Here is a 25,909-nt window from a genome sequence, read left to right on the forward strand (position 1 = left end):
TTTCTGAGCTTTGGTGCATGAGTGCTCTGTCCTGCAACTTCATAACTTGACAAAAAAATTGTATTTCTGTATTAATTCAGGAAGGAATGCTGGCTTATTAAGTAGTGCTGCAGGAAGGATGTAGAAGTGCTAATAACCCAATGTAGGACCTTGTAAAAGCTGTATAGAAGACTATTTGCTCCCAAATTTTCTCAGTGAAACTGGACTACATGATGAGATTATTTTATAATTCTAACTAAATTTCTAGTTTAATATAAACATAGAAAAGCTTCATGGGAAATTTTGGGTGTTTGACTATGAACATGTCTGAAGAATGCATAATTTTCTTTCTTTAAAGAAACCTCCAGTTGTATTATGAGGATTTTGGGAAAAAATGTTGATATGTACCTTTAGACATGCATGAAAAAACCTTTTTACTTGAGCTGAAAGTATTTTGTTTCCCTCCTTCAATGGCACCACTAAAATGGGAGAGGAAATGTTGAGTTTCATTTTTGATCAACTCATGTTTCAAGCTTCAAGCCTGGGCCTGAGTTTATGAATGTGCAAGTGCATATGGCCTCTATGTAATTCTGTGCTGAATCCTATGAAAGCAGCATTTTTATTAGATGTGTCTATTAGTGGCTCATTTAAATGCACATACATTGCTGTGTGCCTGTGTAACACAGGAATGTGGAAGAAAATGAGGTACTAAATAAGACACTGTTAAACCTGACTTACATTTTTTCACAATAGAAATTGTGACACCAATAACAAAGAGAAGGGCATGTTTATTTAAAAAAAAAATTATTTGGTTTAAACTATTTAAGAAGCTCTCCCCCAACACCAGGTTCCTTTGTATCTCCTATCTTCTTAGCATATTGAGTAAGATAGTTGCCAGGACAGAGGTCACTGTGTCAAAGCCATATTTTGATATTTTCACAGTCAAAAGTCAGTGAAGACTGAGGCAAAAAAGTTGTTGAGTACCCCAGCCTTCTCTTCATCTGTTGTTACCAGTTTGCCAATGTTGTTTATCAGGGGGCTTATTTGACTTTCCTTTAGTGGTTAACATACCAGTAGAAGCCCTTCTTGTTATTATTGGTGTCCTTTGTGAGGTTGTTTCAGCTTTGTCATAGCCCTCCTTACCCCATCCCTTCATCTCTGTACTTTTACCAGGTTATGTGTCCTTGTCTCCACTGTCTGTGCATTCATCTCTTTATCTGACCAGCAGTTCCCTGCTCTGTCTCAGCTACACCAGTCTCTTGCCTTCCTTGTCCAATGTCTTGCTCCTGGGGAATTCCAGGCTGCCTTCCTAAAGGAATTATTCCTTTCAGATATTTCCCTGGTGTTTCCCTGTGGCTTCTTTTAGGACTCCCTGGCTCATCTCCCTCAGACTGCTGGTATGGTCCAGGATGGCTGGCACAGTTCAGAGTCACTCCAAAGAGCCCTCCCTAGCACCCTGTCTGTCCATCTGTCTATTTTTATATCCTCTCACGTTTGCCAGGGACAAGCCTCATATTGCCCCTCTACCGACTCACATCCAGGTCAAAGCCTTGCCAGTGAGCCCCACTATTTCCTGAGCAAAGACTCTTTTCCACCACTGGGAAGGGTGAATCCTGTCTGATGCCAGCATTCCTGGGGCTGTGTGCAACCATTCCATTGCCAAAACCCCCAAAATTCTGATGATGACACCAGCTGTGGAGCCCCAGACTCAGTTTACCCATTTCTTCCCAGGTTGCCGCCTTCAACTGTAACTAGAGAGCAGACCATAACCCCCACCCAGATTGCCTCACCAAACGTCTGAAGGCCCTGAAGTCCTGTTTAATCACCCTTGGACCATGTAGGGGTCCATTTCCTCGGCCCCTTCTGTGGCAGAGCAGGACAGGCAGCGGTGTGAGGGCCGTGCCAGGCTGGAGGTGCCCCGGTGATGGCCGAGCCCCAGGCCCCAGGGCTGGCGTGCTCTGCCGTGGGCTAGGCCCGGTCAGCACCCTGGGCCCTTCCCAGGAGGGAATTGCCTGCAACTTTAACCAGTCAAGATGTACTCATCTTGATGAGGAGTGAGAGTTTTGCTTCCTCAATTGCCATCAATTTTAGCAGAAATCTGAGGCATTTAAGCTCCTGACACGTGAGACCTAGCAATGATGTACGCCAATAGAAGAACAGGTAATGTGATGATCTCAGATATGAACAACTGCATAGATCCTAACATTGCAATTTCACTTATAACATCAATATCTTCAGTTGTTTAATTTTGAAGGTTATAAAAAAAAATCAAGAATATACCTTTCTTTGCTCCTTGGCATCCTTTTACTGGGATAAGGCCTATTTTGAAACACTGGAGTGCTCCTTTGAGTGTTCTTGCACCTATGAGATTAGCTGTCAGCTAATATAGTGCATGCATGTGAATGGATATCTATCATGGCTTTCACTGGGGCTGATTAAGTCTTCTTTGATATGATTTAACAAACATATGGATGAGGCTCTGTTTGGGGAAAAGCCTGTTCTGATAGCAGCTTGTTTTGAAAAAACTTGAACAAATGAAGTAGGGATTGTTCTGCATTTATTGTAAACATGCCCTCTTCTCTTTTGCTCTATGTTTGTCCTAAACTGTTGTGTAAAACATCTTTACAAATGCAAGAGTTTATATAGCCCTTTATTTTTTTAAGCTTTAAGGTATAAACCTCTGCACATTGTTGAATTGCCAGTGTAGTTCATCCTTTGACTTTAGTAAAACTACCTGTTAAACTTCTGGAATTTTATGTAGCTCTTATTTTCAGAAATGGACTCTTCCAGGGAGCTTGTAGAAAAGTCAGCACTATTTTATCTTTTTGCAGTTGATGACACCATTATTTAAAGATAAATGGCAGCACTTTTGTGAGAGTTCAGGTTCACAGAGACAGTGTTCCAAACAGAAATTAGGATTTATGACTTCTTAACATATGCTGAAATAACTAACTTAGTTTGTAAAGAGTGGGATATGATTTAACAAACATATGTGAACTAACTAACTTAGTTAGTGCTGAACTAACCCCACTGTCTTGTAAAGAGTGGGATAGCTCCTAGATGGAGTATCTACAGTGTTCTTCCAATATCTAACTCCTGCTTAAAATCTCAGCAGTATTGACTGCAGCTGTGCCTTGTGCATTAGCTTTGTAAGACCATTTCTGTTACACATCAGTTGCTTAACTAGCTGCTTTAGTACAGTCTTCCTGTGAATTCATTTACATAACACAAAATACTTTAGGATCAACAGTTCTACATTCACTTAGGATAGCTATTACTAATAGAAGAAAATGAAAAACTGAAACAGTTCCCTTCTTTTTAGAGATAAGCAGGCTGAGCACAGTAATCCACTAAGCTCTTTAAGTGACAAAATATTTATAAGAACGTTTTGTGTTCTCTTCTGTGAACTTCCCATCTTGTTCTTAAATTAGTACAACACATTCTCCTTAGAAGACAGAATCAAACAGGCCATGATTTTACTGTAAGACTGTTACTAACACTTTGCCAGAAACACTATTTGAATAAGAAAAAATATTTTTACTAGCAGACAGAAAAAGGAAACTCACAAACACTGTTTTAATGGTACCAGCTCTTTGCTTCCATCTTCTTGACTTACTTGTGTCATATCAAAGGCAAGCACTGCTTTCCACTGAGAGACTCTCCCAGTTCTACACTGGACTATTCTAGTTGTGGTAAGGTGGATACTTGTTTCAAAAAATGATAGCATTGTCACATGAACTCTGCTCTCTTCTTGCCATGTGAGCCTTGGATCCTGACGCTGAGTAATCTGAAGTGTGAAAAATCAGTCCTCAGCCTTGCAGATTTTGTGTTGGTTTACAATATAAACAGTAGTTATGGGCTCTAACTAATTGAAATGGTATGAATTTTATGGAATCTATGGAAGCTATGCTACACTGAGTTACATCAGCTGAGCCACTTCTGTGAGTACTCAAATTTAGTTCACTTAAGGAGATGCTGTGACTCAGGTTTAGGATACTTGTCTATGGAGAAAGGGTAGTTCTAACTGCTTCACGCAACCTCAATATTTTATGTTTCGTCTGCATACTTTTCTGGTGTTTCCTGTTGAAATTCACTGTATTTATTACAATAATACTTTCAGGAGATTTAGAGAATAAATATACTGACATTCTACAAAAAATGTGACTTTTTCTAATACTGTTGCCCTTCTTTCTATTGTCACATAAAGTTCCTAATAGTCACATGAAATACATCTGGAGGTAAGAGAAAATATCCTTTTAAGTTTGATATTACTCCATCCTGGTTAATAAGTGTTGGGTACCATAAAGACCTTTTGATGGTCAAACTGAACAGCTATGCCACAAGGTGTTGCAAAACAAACAAAAAAGGAATCAACCACAAAGGCTTTTGCCCTGATCCTGGATCCTTTCTAATCTATTTGGTGTCTGGAACTCTAAATCATATATGAAATGAAATATTAACTGTAAGTATAAAGCAACTATAGATTTCTGTAGTTTATTGATTATCAAGTAAGCTGGAAGCTCTACCCTCCATGCAATGCTTCAGAGTTGTATTGCTTGCAGGAAAATACGACTGTAGTAAATGCCCAAGTCCTGAAATTATTCAGGATCATAAAATGGTTTCTGTTGGGAAAGAGTTGTGGCCCACCTCAGAATCAAGGTATAATCATGTTGTATGTTTAAATTTTAGAGAATGCAGTTACAGTGCCACTTGGATGGGATGTTGTAAATCTCTCTGCTTTAATTTCTAAGTGAAACAGCACAGACACATTGTGAATAAGTTCAGAGAATGAACCTAAAGTAGCTGTATTTTAACTGTAATCTGATTTAGGTCTGATATGCAAAAAATTAATCTAGTTTCAATGAAATAACAGGCCAGTGGCAGCTGCACCATGGTAAGATTACACAGGAATTTGGTTTAAAATGAATCCAGCATCTTCAAATCCTACATGTGGTACCCTTATATCAGTGGATGCTGAGGAACCTGGCCTCATCTTGCTATTGGTAACACTAGCAACACAGGGTGGGGAAGTGTGATGATGGCACACCTGAAGTATTTGGAAGTGACTGAGCTTTGATTGTCCTGCCTTGGTAGCTTGACACAGTGGTTGGGCTGTTAAGTCCAGCTGGAGGTCAGGACTGGTTAGCTCTGATGTATTGTAGAGGTCACCTGGGCTTTGCAGTGTCTCAGTCCCAAGGTGAGAGGTCCACAGTTGTGCTTGGTGTGTAACTTTGACCTCAGACATCTCACATACTCTGTCTGACACATGATTTATCCTAAACTTTGTGAAGCTTCCAGGCTTTAAGGACATTTCCATGAGTGATGATTTTGTGAATCCAGATAAATGGTATGGGCCACTTTATGTTAGAGCCAGATAGCACTGTGGTTTGCCAAGCATTTTGCATTTCTGTCAATTCCAGGTGATGATCAGTGTTCATTAGCAGTTCAATTTCTTAGTGCTATGAATACTGTTAGAATTATGATTTAAGTTTATAAAGTTTAAGTTTATAAATCACTGCCAGGGTCCTTCACCAAACACCACCATGCATACACATTACACCATGTGTAATTTATATGCTAGCTGGTCAGAATTTCCATGTTCATTTTGCATAAATGGTTTTCTGCATATTTCTGAGCTTTTTGCACATGTAACTGGCCTGTCCAGTTCTAGAGGTAATGAGGTAATAGGTGAAGTTCTAGAGGTAATGGGCAAAGCAAACCCCTGAGGTGTCCATTGAGTATGCATAGACAAAGAAGACATGGAACTTTCCAGATGAGAAGAATCATATCTATGTGAAGAACATGATTTATGTAAAAGTCTAGAAAATATTATTTAAGATTTTTTAAATGTAAATCAAGGTCATACCTTAAGAGCTTTGATTTTGAATAAGGTTTTTTGCTTTTTGTTTCAGCGGCTGTTCCCCCACCTGTTCCCCCAGCAGTGAGGGCTCGTGAGCCTGAGACCAAAACTATCAGGCATTACCCACCTTCAAAAGTCGCCGTTTCCACCCAAACCACTGTTGTTGCTGCCATGGAAGACACTTCTCAAAGCCGGCACGCAGTCATGGATTGGAGAGCAGTGGTGGCCATCTTTATCGTGGTGGTAGTTTACTTGGTGGTGGGAGGACTCGTCTTCCGTGCCCTGGAGCAGCCCTTTGAGAACAGGCAGAAGAGCAGCATCGCGTCAGAGAAGGCTGAGTTTCTTCGGGAGCACCTTTGTGTCTCTGAGCCAGAGCTGGAGAAACTCATTCAGGTAGGCCATGTGAAGAAGATGGTACTTCTTGGAAGTTAGGAGAAACAGCTCTTTATTGACCAGCTGAGTTGGTGGGGAGCAAAATTGTTCACAGAGACCTTGGAATGGGCAGTGTGAAGCAGGCTCTTTCCCAGTCATTTTAAGGTCTGAGAAGCAGAAAATAGGTGTCCAAAATGTTGTAAATATATATAACCACAGATTCATAGAATAAGCTTGGGTTGGAAGGAACCCATCAGGATCATGGAGTCAAACTCCTGACCCTATGCAGGAGACCCTGAGAGCATTATCCAAATGCTTCTTGAACTCTGTCAGGCTTGGGGCTGTGACCACTGCTCTGGGTGTCTTTGGCCAGTGCCCAACCACTGTCTGGGTGAAAAGCTTTCTCCTGATATCTCTCCTGACTCAGATTTAGGTCATTTCCTTGAGTCCTGTCACTGCTCATGAGAATGAAGAAATTGGTACTTGTATTCACTAGAATTATGAAAGGTGTGTGCAAAGAAAAGCAGAACCTAATATCTGGAAAAAACTTGAGAGGTGATAGATTTGCAAGACTTATGCCCTCATATCTACAAATTTTCAAGTAGTCTTAAGTTCTTAATTCTTTCTTCAAAATTAAACACAGCAGCCAGGAGGGCACATAGAACATGACAGGTTGGATTTTTGAAATAAATATTCAGCCAAGAATTCTGAACTTACAGGTTTACTGTTGTAATTTTTAAATAAATTAAGGAGGATGAAGTATGCAAATCAAAAAATAACTGTCATTTAAAAGCTTTGGAATTTTTAGTCTGATGTAGTATGAAAAGTTTTAGAATCAATTTTGAAGGAAACAATTATCGAATATGCAAGGATAAGTGGAAAATATATTAACATGCAAGAAAGGTCTGTCAGGGATAGATTTATCTATCTTTAATTGATTAAAACTCTAGACAAGGAAAGTAAAATGGATCTTACAAGACTTCAGTAGAGTTTCTTTTGGAATTCCACGTAGAAGCCTATCAGTTAGCATGGATTTATGTAGTCCTGGAGAAAACAAAGATTAGATAAGAAATGCAACATACCTAAGGAATATATTCAAACTTCAGCCTCAGTATAGGTACATAGGTAGATCCCTTCCAGGTTGATTGGTTCTTAAAGTCCTTTGTGGCATAGTTAGAAATATTGAAGGAATGGACTTAGAAAGTTGTTACTTTTGATTAAACCAGAAAAAATATTGCTGGCCTTGGTCCTTAGAAAATGCTGTTGTGGAAAAGTGAATAAATGTCAATTTATAATGAGGGTACTTAATCACTCTATAAGGGGTGGTGAGAATAAGTAGAGAGGTAGGGAGTATATTAAAAAGTTACTAAAGAATTAGTTATTAAAAGCTGTTTGCTAATGAGAAGCATCCTAATAATCCTAATTGAGAAATATCAGAGCATGAAAGGCAATTGAAGCAACTCTTTGTATGCTTGATAGGAATCTGCTTGGAAATAGAATTGTAGAGGGAGATAATAATTATTGGATTAGAATGATCTGTGAACAGGAATTAATAGAGCTAGGCAAAAAAAGGACAAGAATTTTCTTTTCCTACCAAATTCCTATCCTTGATAACAAGTAGAGTAGATACATCTTTGACGGTCTCATCACTTGAGAGGGATATTACCCTTATCCTTGAAAAATATTTTTCTTCTTTCTACTTGGGATCATTCTGGAGAAATTACAGAAACATGAACAAATGAAGCAGATAAAAACCTTTCTTCATGGAGAAACCAGAAACAGTCTGTTTTGCTCTTCTCTCTCCTCACCAGCTGCACTGGCTTCCAGCTATCTTGTTGCTTATGTAAGTGGAATTGATGAAGTGTACTTCAGACTGAGATGCAATTTGGTTTCACTCTCTTTGGGAGTGCAGGACTCAATTGTCCCAGTATCACCACAAATGCTGGGCTTCTGCTCTGGGATTTGCCTTCAGTCCCATGCAGATCATGTCACCCCACCATGTCTTTTTTCTTCCAGAAGGACTTTACTGTGTTGATACCAAAGGGGCTGAGAGTAAAACACACATCTATGCAAGGATGGAGAGAAAACCAGAAAACTGTGATCAAAAATACATGTTTTTAAAAACAAATAATATCAAGTAGTTTTATTTACTTCACTAGTTTTGTCATTCTCTTCACTCCTACCTGTCTGTTTGCTTTAGCATTACTTGAACATCCAGAAAGACAATTTCTGCCCTTTGAGGTATTTCAAATTATTTCCTTCCCTGAAATGGGTGGCATTTCAAAAGAAAAAGATCAATAGGTTGGTAGTCATTCAGTAAAGAAGATTGGACGTTCAATTTATAAACTACACTGAAAAAATACTGTGTACTTGTGTACTGTGCTTATAGCTCCTCCAGAGAAGGAAAAAAGAGATGGGGAAAGGAGCAAGTGTGAAACAGCTTTGGGTACTCTGATGACCTCTCACTGTCAACAATATTTCAACTATAGAAGTAGCTGAAACTACTAGTTTAAAATATCTTAAATATGTGAGGTTTGTTAGCAAAGTGTTTAGCACTCTGGAAATTAGCTTTTTTCCTACTCTGAGATAACCTGAGGATGTCTCTCTTCAGGTCATTGCTGCAAAACCAATCTGAAGTTTCAGATGGGAAACTTGTAAAATTTCGTGGTCTGTGTGAATGGGGAGAGTCTTGCCAGTAATAGTATCATTGTTTAAATTTTGTGTCAGTTTCCACCTAGCACGATAGTTCTGTGTAGGTGGACTTGTGGTGGTAGTAGTAAGGCATCCTTTTCTCATGCATGAGCTGAAACTGGTTGTTTAAGTGCTGTTAGCTGCAGGCTGCCGGCTGCTTTGTTTTGCTGATCTCTTTTTGTCCTCCATCGCTGTATGCAAAATACAATGTATTAAAAGACAGCATTGGAATAGTTGGATATTTATAAATGAATGATGTCAGTGAAGATTTAAAGAAAAAATGAATTTTTTCTGGATGAGAGGGGAGTGTGAGAATCTCAAAGCTATCTAAGGCAACAGCATACTCCTTCACTTCAGGGGTTCGTGCTTGGCCCTGAAAGACTTGCTAAACTGTGTAAACTCAAGTGTGATTTGAGTGTAATTAGCTTGCTGACATTCACACACTCACGGGGAGGGCAGACAGCATTCTTTGGCAGAAGAAACCAGGGTAGCTGACAGTGTGTCATGGCCTATTTAAACGGGCAACCTGTCTGTTGTGTTGATTTATGCTGTTCTGCATAAACCAACAAATGATCTCTGCTTTCACACCACCTGTAATATGCCAGCAACTGGTACAGAAGCCCTTTCAAAGGGCTTTTGGACATCCATTCTCTATATCCCTGATTCTTGAGGTATGGACATGTGCTGAGGAACCCTGGCTTTCTGCCCACATGAAATGAAACTGGTCCAGCCTGGAGCTTGCTTGTGCTATAGTTTCACAATCAACTTAGCCTGGCATGTACTTGCTCTACTTCTAAAAAAGGCTGTCCCATACTGATGTCTTTAGATGTAGCTGTCTCTGTTCTTGCCCATACACCTCTTCTCCCACTCCTTTCCCTTTTGTGAGGCAATGTGGTGAATACCTAAAAGCTGGGAAGCAGATTAGCTAAGGCTAATCTGCCCAGGCTAAAAAAACAGTAGAGGAACATTTATGACCATGAAGTGAGTTGGAAATACAGGCAAAAAATGAGTGAGAAAAATGGAAGTGGACGTAAGAATGTGGTAAATAAAGCATTGGTGGAAAGAGATTAATGAGGAGGAAAGTTTATCCTGAAGGCTAGGGGGAGAAGGTGTTAAATGGATGCTTAAAAGTCAGTGCTAAATCCATAAGAGAATGTGAAGTTTTAGAGAAGATTAAGAGATAACTCGTAGACATGACCAGGTAAGAAGTGGGGCAATGGCAAAATAGAATGGCTAAACTTGCTTTGCACATGGACAGTATAGGAAAAGGTGAAATAGAAAACCACCATGACAATTCATAAATCATATGGAAAAGAGAACTAATTAAAGAAATGCAGTAAGAAAAGTCAAATCTGTGTTGATAGGTGGAAACTCCATTTTGAACATGCCAAAGAAACAGAGGATGCAAGAAGTAGCACTTTGCTTCACTTGTTGAGCCCAGCAATAAGTTCACTGAAACTACCGAGGCTAAAGATTGGTGGCAATATTTAGGAGGAGGAGCAAACAACAGAAAGAGAAGTAGAAGGTCTGGCAGTAGGGTGAGCAGCTGATAACAGCAACATGAAGTGAGGCTGGACCAGAATGGGAGAAAAGCAGAGTTGGAAATTTTAGGAGGAAGAAAAAAAGAATCTTGGTTCCTCTGCAGTGGTTTTATGGAAATTAGACTTGGGAACATTTGGGAGAAAGGGAGACATTGCTGCTGCGGTTCAAGAGTGAGGTCTGAATTTCTCTATGATGAAGAAGACCTTGTATGAGATCTAAATGCAACTTGAAAATACCTGCTGAAGGGCATCTGAAAAGTCATCTTAGAGCAATTCAGGTGAGTATACTGGATGCTGATGAGAGATTTATTTCTGTACTTCGTAGGCTGATGTGTTCAGCTCTGTCTTCCTTCGGACTGTGAGGCTGCAATGAACAGTGAATGTGTATGTCCCCATGATACAATATGGTGCATTTTTAGAAATTCCCAACAAACATTCAGGAGGCTGATATGTCTGCCTGGTTTGATTCAGTATTATGTGGGACACAGGACAGTGACCAGGAAGCAGTGTAGCTACCTCAGCTTCTATCCAGAATATACTTCATTCAAGCACTGTCTGGGAGCCCGTGTATCATGTTGTATTTGTGGACATGAGATCATGTGTAGTGTGGCAACTGGGAAGCTTGAGCTGATCACAAAGTTTATTTATGATGTTTCCATAGATATCTTATTTGTTAATTTCAAACAGGGTATACATAGGCCATATTTATTTCTTTTGTTAGCATAAAATATAAATTACTTTATCAATTACTGATTGCCTTGGAATTTAAATTCTTGGCTGACTAGCTTCAGTTGATTTCACAAACACTATTTGTATTTACCACCTTTCTAGCTGCTTCTAACATAACTGTCCCCAATGAGGAATTTTTCCTTTGGCATTAGTGGCTGCAAGAACAATATTTATGGACGAATTTATGGTGTTGGTCCTTTACTTCCCAATTGCTTCGTATCTTTTGTCATTTGTTTATGCATTTTATCTTTCTTCTACCTTAATGGGTATTCAGTTCAGTCGTGTGTTCAACTTATGTGTACAGAAGAGGCTACTATACTATGAGCAAATATTAGAAACTTAAATTGAGGCTGTTTCCATGGTCCTAGAAGTTTCCCTTTGGAGCCTATACCAACTGGCATAGGATACAGTAAGGCATGCATGATGCTGATTCTTTGTGTTTTCTTTGCAGCATGCTGTTGAGGCTGAGGACTCAGGAGTCAATCCCGTTGGACATTTCTCTAACAAGAGCAGTCACTGGGACCTTGGAGGTGCCTTTTTCTTTGCTGGAACAGTCATCACTACTATAGGTATGTTTATTGTTTATTTTTTAAAATGACACAGTCACACTGAGACATAGATAATGAAATAAATTTGAGGAAGGTAGGTAAAAAAGAAATAAAGTAGCTGAAGTGTATTTCTCTGTTAGCAGAAGAGAAATAGCATGTGTCAAGGGCACTGAGTCTTTGGGTAGGTGTCAGAAGCTGTCTACATAATTAGGGTAGAGTAGCAATGTTGAGCTGAAAACAGGTAAAACTCATGCAGGCTTTATAACTGTTCTTGATGTAGATTGAAACAATCTACAAGCAATTGCTTGAGAACAAGCAATTCTTTTCATATCCTCCTCCTTTCCATAACTGGAAATATATTCTCATAACTACTACATCCTTTTAAAAATTCATACTTGCTTTCATACTAACAATTGAAAGGAATTACACAAATGATACATTGTATAAAAAACCCCCTTTTTTCTTTCTAGAATTCATGGCCTTGATTATGGACACATTTCTCTGTATTAAATGAAGGGTACACTAAACTGCTCCATTTACTTTTCTTGAACCCTTATTTTAACAAGATAATTATTCAGGCCCTTATCATCTCTCTCCCCATGCATTGTGTCCAATTATTTAGTATTGGATTTCTGAATGTTGGTCTTAGATATGCTAAGCGTTCTAATCTCTCCTCTGTAAGCCAGTTCCTCTCTTGAAGAATGTTCAACAAGCTTGGATTTCAGAAGATGGTCTGAAGGAAAAAGAAAATAAACCAACAGCATGGTTGATATAGTTAATCTGCAGACAATTATGTAGTAGTTTTATAATTTTAAGCTTGATTTCAGTGCAGTCATAACAATCAGATCAAGAGATCTAATTATTTGGAAATCACTGGCAAATTGTTGATTTTTCTTTGCATTTTCTATGAGTATTACTCTGCTTTCAATACTGTATAAATTGCTTCTCCACATTACAGCTGTGGTGCACACATTGGTGACTGTACAGACAAATAACTTGATAATCACATAACCCTTCAATAAAGTATGAGAATCTGACTAAATTCTGTAGACTTTTAAAACAGGTAATACAATAAGAACAAAAAGCATCCTGTGGCAGTTGCAGACTTGCTGTGGTGGTCATTTCTAACAGTAGAGTTAGAGATGTCTTTGGGTCTGCCTTTTCTTTGCTGTCAGAGTGAGGGGGTAAGAGTGATTGTATAGAGTGTTTCTTTATATTAAGCTACATTACCAGGTATTTTTGATGGTAGCATAAAACCAGGGGGTGGCAAGAAAGAAAAGAGTTCTGATTCATATGTAAGAAAACACCCTCCTTAATATTTGTTTGCTCAATAGACCCAAATGACAGGCTTTTAAATTACTCATTAAATAAATGCCACTATGTAGGCATAGTTCATGCAGGCATATTCATTGACATCTGCTATTTAAATAATTTTGAAAAGACCTTGTATTTTTGCCCATATTTATTGAAATTCTCTATGAATGAGATTTTTATAAATCTCATTCTGCATAAAATCTGTGTATTGTGTCAGGGCATGAACATGGTTTTGGTTTATGCACCAGAGGCCTGTTAGGCCTCCTCTTAGGCAGAAACTCAGATTACCTGGTCAACCTCAGTCCAGTGGCCCATGGAGCCTGGACTTTCTTGGAATTTTAGGAGACATCTGGGATGATAGATGCAGTCTGAAAAGGGCAGTATGTTATGGGACATGCATTATTGTGTGTCAGCATAGTTCTTTCAGCATCCCATGACAGAGAGGTATATCTGGTGCCAGTGATGCCAATCCAGCAGGAATAGGACTTGATACTTTCATAGATTTCATCCTCTCTGGATGCTTTATTGACGCCTTAAGATTTAGCTTTCATATTTTCCAGATTCTTTACTGCATTAGTATGTAACTCTGAACTTCATATAAAGTGCTAGCAAGTTCCCTTCACAATTCAGTCAGGCAAAACAATCCTTTTCCAGCCTGAGAACCAAGGACACCATTGCAGCTTCAGGCCCAAAAAATATAAACAACAGTGAATTGAGGAGAGCAGTTTGGAAAGGTAGGACCTCATAACCTGAAGCTGTAATTGGACAATTAACCGCAGTATTAAATGGACCAAAACTTATAAAAGTGTGAAAACTCCTGGTGCAGGGTCCATCTTGGGTGTAGCCATGGCCAGGCTCTTGTACTGCCCAAGGTGTATCCTTTGAAGGCCTTTTAATAAATACTTTATTCCTGTAACATGGTCTAGCCTCTGTTCTAGGTAGCCTCTCAAGGCATCATTATTGCATCAGTGGTTTGTGATTATATGGTAATTTTTAAGTAATTATGTATAGTGAAAATCAAAATCTCTATGACATTTCAATTAAAATAGCCGATCTTAAATTAAAAAGGTGCAAATATGACTGTCACAATTCTTGGGGTTTTTTTCTCTTTAGCATTTTAACAGAAATACCATGTCTACTGAAGTAATTATCCTTTATTGAGAAGAGTTCAAGGGCAGATTTGTGTGGTGTGGGTACAGTTTGGAGGCTGCAGTGTAATTAGCCAGTATGATGAGGGGCTGAGTAAAGTATGAGCTAACCACTGAAAATGAGCCTTGTCCACTGAAAATGAGCCTTTTCAGGTGAATCACACTCCTGTCAGGAAACCAGTGGCACAGGCCAAGAGGATCAACAGCATGCAGGCACCAGGCCAGCATGGAGGGATTTTTGTGCTGTGGCATCAGCTAGGTCAATTAAGCAAACAGCAATTTTAGAAAGACAGAATGTCCAGAAAATATGGGTAGCTAAGGCTTCAAGAAAAATGGAATAACAGAAGATGGCTTACCCAGGAAATGACATCATGCCATTGAAAGTCTATGAATAGGAATTATAGATGAAACAAAGATATGCCTGCAGGAAGACCAGTTTTTTAAAACGGATTAGTTTGTTTTCTAAAAAGCCATGTATAAGTTCTGAGAGTCTGACAACTGTTTTTCTCCTCAGGGTATGGGAAGATTGCCCCAAGAACTGTTGGTGGCAAGGTTTTCTGCATCTTGTATGCCCTATTTGGGATTCCACTGTTTGGCTTCTTGCTAGCTGGGATTGGAGACCAGCTTGGAACCATCTTTGGGAAGAGTATTGCAAAGGTGGAAACAGTTTTCAGAGTAAGTTCACTGACAGTTTTTTGCTTGTGTTGCCTGCTCTTAATTTTGTTGCTATTACCTGCAGCATTTTTTACATGTTGGACACCATGAAACATGTTGAGATGATAGTTAAAATCTGTAAGGATCTCTGTAGTCAGTGGAGAGAAACAGATTTCTCTAGATGATGATTCAGGGGTTATAGGTCAGACTCTGAATCTCCTTATTGAGCGTGTTGCAGGAGAATGTATCTCCTAAGTTAGTTTCCTTACAGGGAATTGTTGTAAAACAGTCTTCAAAACACTGCAAGAGCTTTAGATATATACATCTATTCACTGAAAATGGAAAGAAGGTAATTGTTCCCTTAAGGAACAGGGATGTGGTCCTGATTGTGTTACTGATACAGCCAAAAAGAAAAGCAGGAAAGCAGGGTTGCTGTTGTGAATGTAAACCTGGGAAGAGAGATGGTTGAGTGATGTGCCTTCACTGCAAAGCAACAGATGTGTTAGTGTAGATCTGCAGCTCTATCACAAAAACTGCTGCAATGCCACTGGCTGAAATCATGATCATTCTCTGCCCTGCCTACCAGGAAGACATCCTACATTAAATTTTTGTGTAGACTTCCTCATGTATAATTTACCTTTATTTTGCCAGTACCCTCTGGTTTTGAGTCTGAATTGCTGTAAGCTGTTCTTTTGCAAGCAGTGCCACAGACCTGGCAAATGCTGTTTTGCTAACTTGCTAATGGTTGACTTCAGGGGTTCTCTCTTTGAGGCAGAACTTCTAGAGGTGACCTGTGTGATACATCCCTTGGAAGTGGCATAATTGAAGGTAAGTCTTTCCAGGGATGGAGTGGATGAGAAGCTGCCCAAGCTGGTTAGTTTAATAGACATCTATTTCTAAAACATTCCCACAGATGAGAACAAATTGGTTGTAACTGTTTTTGGAAGGAAGTAATTAAGTATTAGACTGAAGAATGAGCACTTTCCATTTTGATTAAATGACTTTTAGGTGTCCCAGACCAGACATAAATAGTGTATCAGAATAAATGTAGAAAAGTGACTAGTGATTATCGGTGAGTAAGCATGTACATGCCTGGAGAGCACTTCAAAAGGCTTATATTTTCATTTAATAAAAAGAATCTTATTGAAAAGTGTCTCAGTTCAGTTTGTTGCAAACACAACTAAGATCCCTAATTAATTTTTTTGTCTACCTTTTTATTACACCTGCTTCACTTCAGTGGAATCTCTGAACATTCCAGCCTGCTTCTGCCCAAGAAAAATTACAATCTTGAAGTCATGATATGGATTGAGTGTCAGAAAATCTTTGATTAATTGTCAGCTGAGTGTTGTATTTCTGAGTGACACGGACAAGACATTAAACTGTTGGTATGATAGTTTATGATTAAAATAACCAGAGAATCACAGAATAACTGGGGCTGGAAGGGATGTCTTGAGATCATCTACTCCAGCCTCCCTGCTAAAGCATAATCCGTACTCAAAGTATTTTAAGATTCACAGATGATTGCTGATAGTAATGTTTCATCCAGAATATACCCATTTGGCACACAATGTGAGTTCCTTTGGTATTCAAAGTATTCCTTAATTTTCTTGAGTCAATGCAGTTGCTTGTTGCTTATAGCTGTCCAAAGTATTTGTTTTCCTCCTTGGTATTTTGTCAGCTTCAAAGGAATTTGGAGATTGTGGTCTTCTTGTTTAGCCAAGATGTGTGTTTATTCCTTTTATGTTGATTGTCATAAATCCATTACGTTCCTTTACATCTATTATTTTATGATTTGGTGAACAGGGCTATACATAGTTTCCTTCATTAATCTTACTGATGAGTTTCAGCTATTTCAAATATTTCTGATAGAGTTTAGAATTTACATGCATCTCAGTAAATAGTCTTAATAGCAGTGGTTTCATTTCAGGTGATTATTTAGCATTTGGCATATGCAGAATATAATAATCATTATAATTTCAGTAATTGTTTCCTTTGTTATCAAATTATATTTACATTGTTAGGCTTCATAAATGTTTGTACCTAATCAGATGAAACCTCAAGTAGAGTAAGAGTTCTTGATTTAATGCTGAGCACTGAGCAAATTTTAACTCAATGTGTAACTCTTGTTTCTAATTTTATAACTGTCTCCTTAATGTTTGTGGGTGTAAAACCACCTGTTACCACCTGTAAAGAGAGGACATAAGAATTAGGAGAGTAGTTATTCAAGAAACTAAAAGGAGCAAATATAGGCTAAAAAGACACTGAAAAACATAATAACATGTTGGGTGGTGTGCTTGACAAATCTGGAAGTAGCTGAGCAGTCACTGAGTGCAGACTATCTATCTGTATTATTTGTCCTCACAGGCAATTTGGGACAGTCCAGTTTCTTGTGGAAAGAATGGGAAGAAACTTAGAGTGTGTATAATGCATCAAATTTCCATGTTCATCTGCCTTAGCACTCTGCTTCTGTATGCATCCAGTTGCCTCTGTTTATGGCCTTCACTCTTAGGAATGTTGCAGGGCTGATGTCAGGGCAGTGAGAGTTCTGGAAATCCTTACAACTATGTCATTGCCTGAACAGGTTGAAGGGACTTGAGGGCAGCTTGATCTTGCATTGTGGTTAGGATAATTTTTGAAGCTAGGTAGGATGCAGTGTGCACACACCGGCACGTGGGAAGGACAGGAAGAATTTTCTGTTGTCACTGCAGTCCTTTCACCAAAAGCATTTCCTTAACAGGTTTCTAGCTCTATCCAACAGTGTATCTGTGAGAATGGTGCCCATGCCACACTAGGGACGGTTTGCCTATGGCATTCCTCAGCATATCTGCAAAGATGAAAGGAGGATTCCTCCCAGAGGACTTGTGCTGGTGCATTTCTGCTGCCTCTGACATGACCTGTGCAGAGCTTCACAAACCTTACCTTAATTAACACCACAAATTAGACCTTAGGAATACCACATTTAGCTACTGCAGTAATCAGCATTCTGTGGGAATTTTAAGAACAATCTGAACTACATAAAGTGAGAAAGAGATCTGCTCTTATCAAGTACACACTACCCCAACAGTATTGACAGAATATTTCAGCAGAGGAGCTGGGCACATGCCAACACTCATCTTCTAATCCAAAACGTTACCATTATTTCAGTGTGTAACTAGCCAGGAAAACAACTACTCATTTATGAGTAGGTAGGGCTGGAGGTACTTCATTGCAAAATAATGCTTTGTAAAAAATAAGATTTTTCATGTACCATTTTAGGAATCGGAGGCACTGGCAGGATGACGCTATCCCAAACACCATGCATTGAATAGTTAATGCCATCTGTCCTACTGGAATGGTTATATTTGGTGCAAGTAAATAAGCATCAGCCAGGTCAGAGATGTAAACCAAAGCCTCCCCCACAAAAACCCTGTCTTCTCAGCTCCTGGTTATTTCTGTATGTTCCATATTCAATAATCTAGGGCAGAACCTGAGTCCCAGTCTGTTTTTACATGCATGCAAGTGTGATTCCCCAGAAAATGAATATGTACAAGGCCATACACAACAGAAATGAAATATGCATTTCAAGGTGACATAATGCCATAAAAGTTGTATTTTTATCTTTCACAGGTTGTTCATAAGATCCCTCATGTATGTATGTTTCTATAATAAACAGTAGAACAAAGCTCCATTCTCTTGGCATGCTCTGTACACACAGTGTCTGCAAGCATCTAAAGATAGAAAGCACTCCATAGGCAGAGTACTCTGTCACAGAACACAGCAGCTGCCATTATCATGAGTTAAATATAGGCCAATTCAGATTGTCTTTTTTCAAACCTTGAACGAGTGTTTAGACTCTCACCAGAAGTAGACAGGTTTAGCATAACCCAAATGATCTTCACTTATCTTGTAGTTTAGTACAAATGCAGGAATTCAGCGGGGGCACAATGAGTTTCTGAGAGCACTCCAGGATTTTCTGGCTTCTGAGGTGAGGCCACTGTGAGCAGATCCTGGGCTTGGTTGCTGTTTCACTCCTCTGGTTTCCAGCAGGACACAGAGGACAGGTCTGGCAGCACAGCTGGTAGACTGTGAATTGCAGAACTGGGATGTGAGCAAGCAGCCAGAGACATGAGTGGTGGCAAGGCTGCACCCTGACAGAACACTGCTTTGTGCAGAAAGGCAATGCCTCTGTGAGCACCTTGTGCTGCACTGAACCAGGGACTTGTCACAATACACACTTCTGCTGCTTCACTTTCAGGTTTTCAGCTCAGAGAACAGGTTTTGCTCTAGTTTTCAGACACATGCTATGAAAGTGATCTACAGTTAATATTTTCCTGAAAGATAACAGTACACATCACCTAATCTTGGTATTGTCCTAGGAAAAGTACCTCTTAATTGGCAGATAGGGATGGGGCTGGTGTAGTCACATTGAATTGGCGGAAATATTTCTTTTAGCACCTGTCAAAGCTGTACTTTTCCTAAACTTTATTGTTTGTCTTTCTGAATACATCTGATCAACTCTAGCTACTATTTCACTTAAAGATTCAAGTTCTTTTTAGAGATTTTTGGCTTCTCTGATCTCTTACTACAAAAGTGACAGGATTTCCTTCCCTGAAAGTGAATGGAAAACACAATCTGGGGAAAAAACTTAGTATAAGATGGTAACTGTGTAGAGGAGCAGCACTTAAAAATGCAGTCTTTCTTCATAGTCTCCCCTCTGTTCATGGATTTGCTCTGTTGAAGACAATCTCTTTTATTTTGTTTAATTACATCACGTTACTAGCCAGCATCACTGTGTTATTAGCTGCTAAAAATCACTGAGCGTATTAATACTTTATACTTTATTTTTTAATATAGTGTTATTCACTGCTAATTTCTGTAAAGAAAAATAAAATTTAAAAATTATATAATTTATATATGAAATTTTTATATAATATGTATAAAATTATATATTTTTAATCAAATAAGTTCCACAGAGTAACTGTCTGATGCAGTGATCTATCTGCCATCTGCTGGCATCCTGTCTGAACAGAGCTGTCAGGACAGGGTGTGAAATTCAACCTACTGTTGCAAATTCACATTATTATTCTAAAATTACACAAGGTTTATGAGCTGAAAGTTCAGGGTTCAGACCTCAGACTAACAATTTGCTAAGTCATTTCCACCAAAAAAAGGCAAAGAAATAAAAAAAAAAATCAGTGATTAGAAAGGCAATTAACAAACCCAGAACAAATGCACGTAAACAATCTCAGCTCATGATCTGTTCTTTTGCCTGTCACACCTTAAAGGTCCTTCTAAGAGTCCCATTTCCTGAGCAGGGTTAAAATAGGGGTGCTTGAAGGCTTGATGGTGAGGGTTGTGTCTTCAGGTGGTGATTCCTCATCAACCAGAGCCAAATTTGTCTCTGAATTCTGTTTTAGGTTAAACCACTGTCTTCCATATGTTGGGTTTATTCTTTGGATCACTTACCGCTTCCATCATATCTGAGCTGCAGAAAAGTTTCTTTTTCTGCACAGACCTAAGATAGTAAGCTAGTACTAAAAAATCAAGTGGAACACTATGAATCCCAGATTTTGATATTTTAGGCCCTCTAACTTGGTATTTAATTTGCTTAGTGATGCTTACAGCTATTCCATTTCAAGGGATGGAACTTCAGTGTAGCAGACATTTTGCTAATTTTGTTCTTATCCTCTGGTCATTGATGGTGAGTATGTTATACCAGGAATGGCAAGATCAGATCCATTCAAGAACAGGGAAGCTATGTGGAACAATCTTTATTAACCCATTTTTGCACTCTTTGGGTGGGGGAATATAGGTACAACTCAGACATGAGTTGAAGGAGGGAAGAGAGGAGCAACACATTACAAATTTGGCCTCTGTAAAATTGCTGAAGTCTATGCCATCAACTGTTGTCCTTTGTCTGCTCCAGTGTTTGAGAGAACCCTATGTATACATGGATTCTTCTTATTCAGTTTGGTTTTTTGCTTCTTTTTTTTTTTCCCTTGGGCTGAATACAGCTCAGCCATAGCAAAGGTTTAGGATAATAATTTTTATTTTTGTAATAAGCAACATGCATAAATTAGTGGGTCCATATCAGAAATCCCTCTATGTGCTTTCTAGTAAGAGAAATAAGATTGGAAAAGGGTGTATAAAGTCTAGAAAATGTCTGAGCCAGTGTTTCTGTATTTTCATGACAGTACTCACATTATAACTGCAGCAAGATCCCTGCAGAGATTTACAAAAATGATATTAGAGAAAGCTACTGCTCTGTGAGAAGCTTGTTGCATATTCCATCTGGGTCTAGACAAACAACCTACAGAAATGTGGTTTTATGGAGAAAACTGATGTTAAAAATAACATAAATCCTTCTTTACTCTGACCTGTGTCTTGTATGAGTTCAGGTTTGTGTCTCCCAAGTTTAATAATAAATGTGACTGCTTACAGCTTTTAATATGTCTCTCCTCTGGTACTGAGTACAGTTACAAAGCAGAGGATGGATTCTGCACCTTTTTGTGCAGCCATAGCAGCATTCTTTATAAAACATGAGAACTAAAATAACACTCAGGCACCAAGAGCTTAGAATGTAGGGGAAGCCCATATCTGGTAGAATGGTTCAACCTCCTTTACGTAATCCATGTAATGAGTTATCTGAAATCTCATCTATATTTTAATATATATTATAATTCTGCTGTTTGTTTTCAAGGAGTGTTGTCTTCTTCACTGCTGTGGTGAGTAGGTCCTGGCTGGCAGCAAGCACCCACACAGCCGTTGGCTCACTCGCCTGCAATGATGGAAAGAACATGGGAAGAACAATGGAATGTTCTCTAAATAACCTAATGGGTCAAAATAAAGACAGCAAAGTCACTTACCATGGACTCTCACAGCAAAACAAACTTGACTGTTGAACTTTAAATTAATTTATTGACAATTAGCATTAAAAAATTAATTACTGAGTTGAGTGTTTGGAAACAGAATCCCCACAAACACTCAAAATGCTTCCCCATTTTTCAAGCTCAGCTTGACTCCAGATACCTCTCCTCCACCCATGTTGTTTATGTGGGTCACCTTCAGTCACTCTGGTGCAGCAGCCAATGGCAGGGGTCAGAACCCAGTGGTTTCTCTGCTGTTCTGAACTCTTTTCCTCTGTTCCTTTGCTGGTCCTCCATGTGTTGCAGAGCCTGCAGTACCAGCCTTGTCATGGAAAAGCTCCCACTCACCTGCCCTTGTTATTCCCTTGTTCTCTCCCTTGTCTTCTACCTGTCCAGCATTCCTGCCCTTTCTGAAACACACTTTCCCAGAGGTGCCACCATGTCAACTCAGTGACTCAGCTGTGCCCTGAGGTGGGTCTGTTGGAGCTGACTGGAGCCAGCAATGTCAGAGAAGAGAGAAGAACAAAATATTGTTATATTTTTCTTAGGTGCTACGTCCAAGTCAGCGATATTTAAAATACATTTAGTTTCAGTCTCATTTTGAACATGAAGGAGCTTGGACAAGTTACAATGAAATCCACAGTGACTGTTTCAGGCAGCAAAGAGCTTGATGTGACCAAATCACTGATGACCAAGGCAGTGCTGTGCCAGTCTTTCCATATAGCCTGTTGAGAAGGGCACCACACCTCACTGTGTGTGCCAGGCTGTGGACCAGGACTGGCTTGCATTTGGCTGAGCTGAAAGACAAGCAGTGTGAACTGTGACTGCCTGCACCATCCACAATAGCTTTGCAAACATATTTTGACTAAGGACATATCAAATGTTTGTGAGCTGATATATGTGATATTCTGGTTTATGGCTTTGGTACAAAGACTGTCATTCCTAGTGTTAAAATATTTTGGTCTAGAGAAAGTGATTTAGAAGACAAGCTGTTTAATTAGTGCATGGGCAGAGACAATCTGTTCTGAGAATAGTTGGCAGCATGGGGAAGGGCAAAAAGTTAGGAGTAAGTGAAGGGAACAAAAGAAATACTAAAGGAAAGTGTTTTGTTTGAAATATGTTTTCTCTGCTCCAAAATGCAGAGCCTTTTGGAGAGATGAGGACAGCATTTTCCATGCAGGTATATTACATTATCTCTACAAATATGCCAATGGTCATCTAGTAAAAAGGTAGCCAGCTTGCCTGGAGCCTTGGGGAGATTTGTCAGGAATTCAGAAAAGGAAAAGTTTGGAAGACAGAAAAACCATCTGAGCTCACTGTGAAGCAGCAAGTGTTCCAGTGCTATTTCTGGTTTAGTAGTACTGTATACTGGAGGAGCTTTCTATGAAATGATGGGTGACACTACAGAATCTTGGAATAAACTTATATGAAATATGCTGTTCATGGAAATATATATATGTTCTCCATATTTAGCATTTAGTCTAGTCTGATAAATGACTATAGCTTCTTTTGACCCCCAACTTAATGCCTCCTGCTCCTCTTGCATAGGAATATATATCAACTGTGTGGTCTCAGTTTGCAAACTTAAAAACACTGTTTGGTGCTTTTATTGTCAACCCTCAGGTCAGAAAAATTGTGCCTCAGTTAATTCAGCTGAAGAAAGCAGAAAATATAAAATAATCCACTACATTGGCTTTGATCTATTGGTCCAGAGAGAGAAAAAAGAAAGTAAAAAACTCCAGGTTTATTTTAGCTCCTGAAATGATTAGGTAAGACCAAAACTACTAAAACTGCTGTATATATAATACAAAATGATGAAAAAGGGAAGCTGCAGTTGTTGATGGAAAAGATGGATAACAACTAAATTCCACTGATAAGGGTGTGTTCATTACTCTGTCTGTCTTTATCCCTCTTGGCACTAGAGCAGATTGACAGGAGGTTGTTAGAATTCATGTAAGCAAGTAATGTATGTAAAGTATTTAATGTAAGCATCAGTAATGTTTGGCCAGTTTAGCACTTAGCCACCTCAAGAATAAAATCAGCACTGTCTGTGGAAAATGGGAATGACCCTGATGGGTGCACAGAAAACTCTCAGTTCTTAGATCTTAGATTACTTCTTTGATGTTTTCCAGATTAGTTCTAGGTGGATTTAAACTGGTCTCATTAGCCAGCACTAATTTATTTATATTTGAGGAATGTCTTACAAATTATCTGCTTCATCACTGTGGAAAGAACTTGTGGGTAAACAAACTTAAAAAGAAAAAGAGTTGAAAACATCTCTTGTAAAGGTGTTTTAATTTTACCAAAACAACTATAAGATAAGCTACCTTTCCTGGAGGAAGAGGTTTGTTGTTTTTTCTTTTAGACACTTATAAAAAATTCTGTATTCATGCCACAAGATGGGTTCAGATGATTTCTTAGCCTGGCAGAAGTTGCTCAGCTATTTGGCAATGTTTTGCTCCAAGCTGAAAATACTGTATAAAAGAGAAATTTGTGTGAACTTATTCAGACTTCTCAACCCTTAATGTAATAAAATGTGATTATTTATTTATTTATTGTAATGATGACTTGGTGTAACACTGCAGTGGATTGAATTTTTGTAGTACGTCATTATTACAATGTACATATTTCATTACAATTCAGTACAATTATGCCTTAGCATTTTTATTAATCTGTAGCAGTTAGACTCTACTGTGAAGTTAGTCTGAATGCATGCCTAATTGTAAACCGACCCTCCTTTTCATGTCAGTCCTGCATTTCATGTGTTATTGTTCATTAAGTAATTCTTTTTCTGAGTCTACTTTTGTGCTCTTTTCAGCAGCTCTAAAAATGCTGTGCCTGATTCACCATTACTTTCTACCTTCATTTGTACCCTCAGCTGCTCTGCTTTTGTGTCAGTGACAAAGGTGCACAATAACCATGAGTCAGGCCTTTTACAGATCCTTTCATTAACATTGTTACCATTTTTACTTAAAAAAACCCAAAAACCTTTGGCTGAGTTTATGGCTCACAGACAAGGGGATGTCCTGAACATTTGTTACTCATTTGAAGGCCATTCTTTTCATTCCTGCCTCTCTCATGAGACAATTCTGACACATACTGAAGTGCATTTTAATTTTTGCTGTGTGGGGACAGGGGAAGAATTATTATGCACTACTTTGATGCCAGGCAGCTCCAAATTACTTTTTGTTCAAGGATGTCCAAGAGGCACTTGTCTCTTAACTTCCACAAGGCAAGGTTTCTGACATTTCATTTTTACATTTCAGGAAACTGAAGCATTTAGTAGAAGTAAACAAGTCACCTTGGTCAAACTAGAAATTTAACCTCAATTTGGTTAAATCCTTATTCTCAATGAAAAAAGGCAGGGGTGCCAATGTAGGACACTATGTAACACCCATGTGATCTGTTCTTTTCCTTTCACTACTCATTGAATAAATCTGAAATCCTGCCATTGTGAGGGTGTGTCCATACCTCTTAAAGAAGATAGATTGTCCTTTGGTATTTTAGCAAAATACTCAAAATGGCTCTTTGGAAAAAGAGGCAATAAGGATTTAATTCAATTTTTTTTTTTTTTTTTTTGCTTTTCCCCTTGGTACTTGGCAGTTTCTTCCATGTCTTATATTTGGCATTATATTACTAATCTTATTGAACTATTTCTATTCATCCAGACACAGAAAATAAAAAAAACCACCCAAATGAAATATTAAGCGTAGGGATCATATTAAACAGTTTCAGAACTAAAAGTATGAAATATATTTATGCTACCCGGTTCTGAATGCATCCCAGATCAGAGGAGTACTTAACGAGGGTCTGACACTGCATCTCTAAAAGAAATGCTCCCATTTTAGGGTAGCACAGTATTGCTCACAAGCTGGTTAGATATTAACCAGTTCAGACAATATCCCTTCTGTATATTACAAAGATAACTTCTGAGATCTTATTTCCTGTCTAGGCAGTGCCTTAATCTGAAATGAAATCTCATTCCTGGGTTAAGCGAGATGCTTTATTTGAAAAACTAATTTGGAAATATGACTTACAGTGACCTCCACATTGCTTTTTCAGAATAAATAGAGAATTTACACTACCACTGAAATGAATCCACAGTAAGGTTTCTAGTAATTTACAGGTTTCTCATGAAACTTTATTGGGTGCTGTGTTTATTCACAGCAGAGAAAATCTGAAATAAATCTGCCAGAGTCAATTGTGTTAATCCAGGCTTGCATCAATA

General features: G+C 38.7%; 1 protein-coding gene across 3 annotated transcripts in view; it reads left to right on the top strand.

Annotated features, from left to right (window-relative positions):
- Positions 1 to 25,909, top strand: part of KCNK10 (potassium two pore domain channel subfamily K member 10) — a 58,482-nt gene that overhangs the window by 18,196 nt on the left and 14,377 nt on the right. For all 3 annotated transcript variants that reach the window (XM_064714423.1, XM_064714424.1, XM_064714425.1), the window contains 3 exons: positions 5,892 to 6,232; positions 11,624 to 11,741; positions 14,697 to 14,857. In XM_064714423.1, the coding sequence (XP_064570493.1) occupies positions 5,892 to 6,232; positions 11,624 to 11,741; positions 14,697 to 14,857 (620 nt within the window). The remainder of the gene's footprint in view (positions 1 to 5,891; positions 6,233 to 11,623; positions 11,742 to 14,696; positions 14,858 to 25,909) is intronic.

Source organism: Zonotrichia leucophrys, chromosome 5, assembly GCF_028769735.1.
Source record: "Zonotrichia leucophrys gambelii isolate GWCS_2022_RI chromosome 5, RI_Zleu_2.0, whole genome shotgun sequence".
NCBI classification, from domain to species: domain Eukaryota; kingdom Metazoa; phylum Chordata; class Aves; order Passeriformes; family Passerellidae; genus Zonotrichia; species Zonotrichia leucophrys.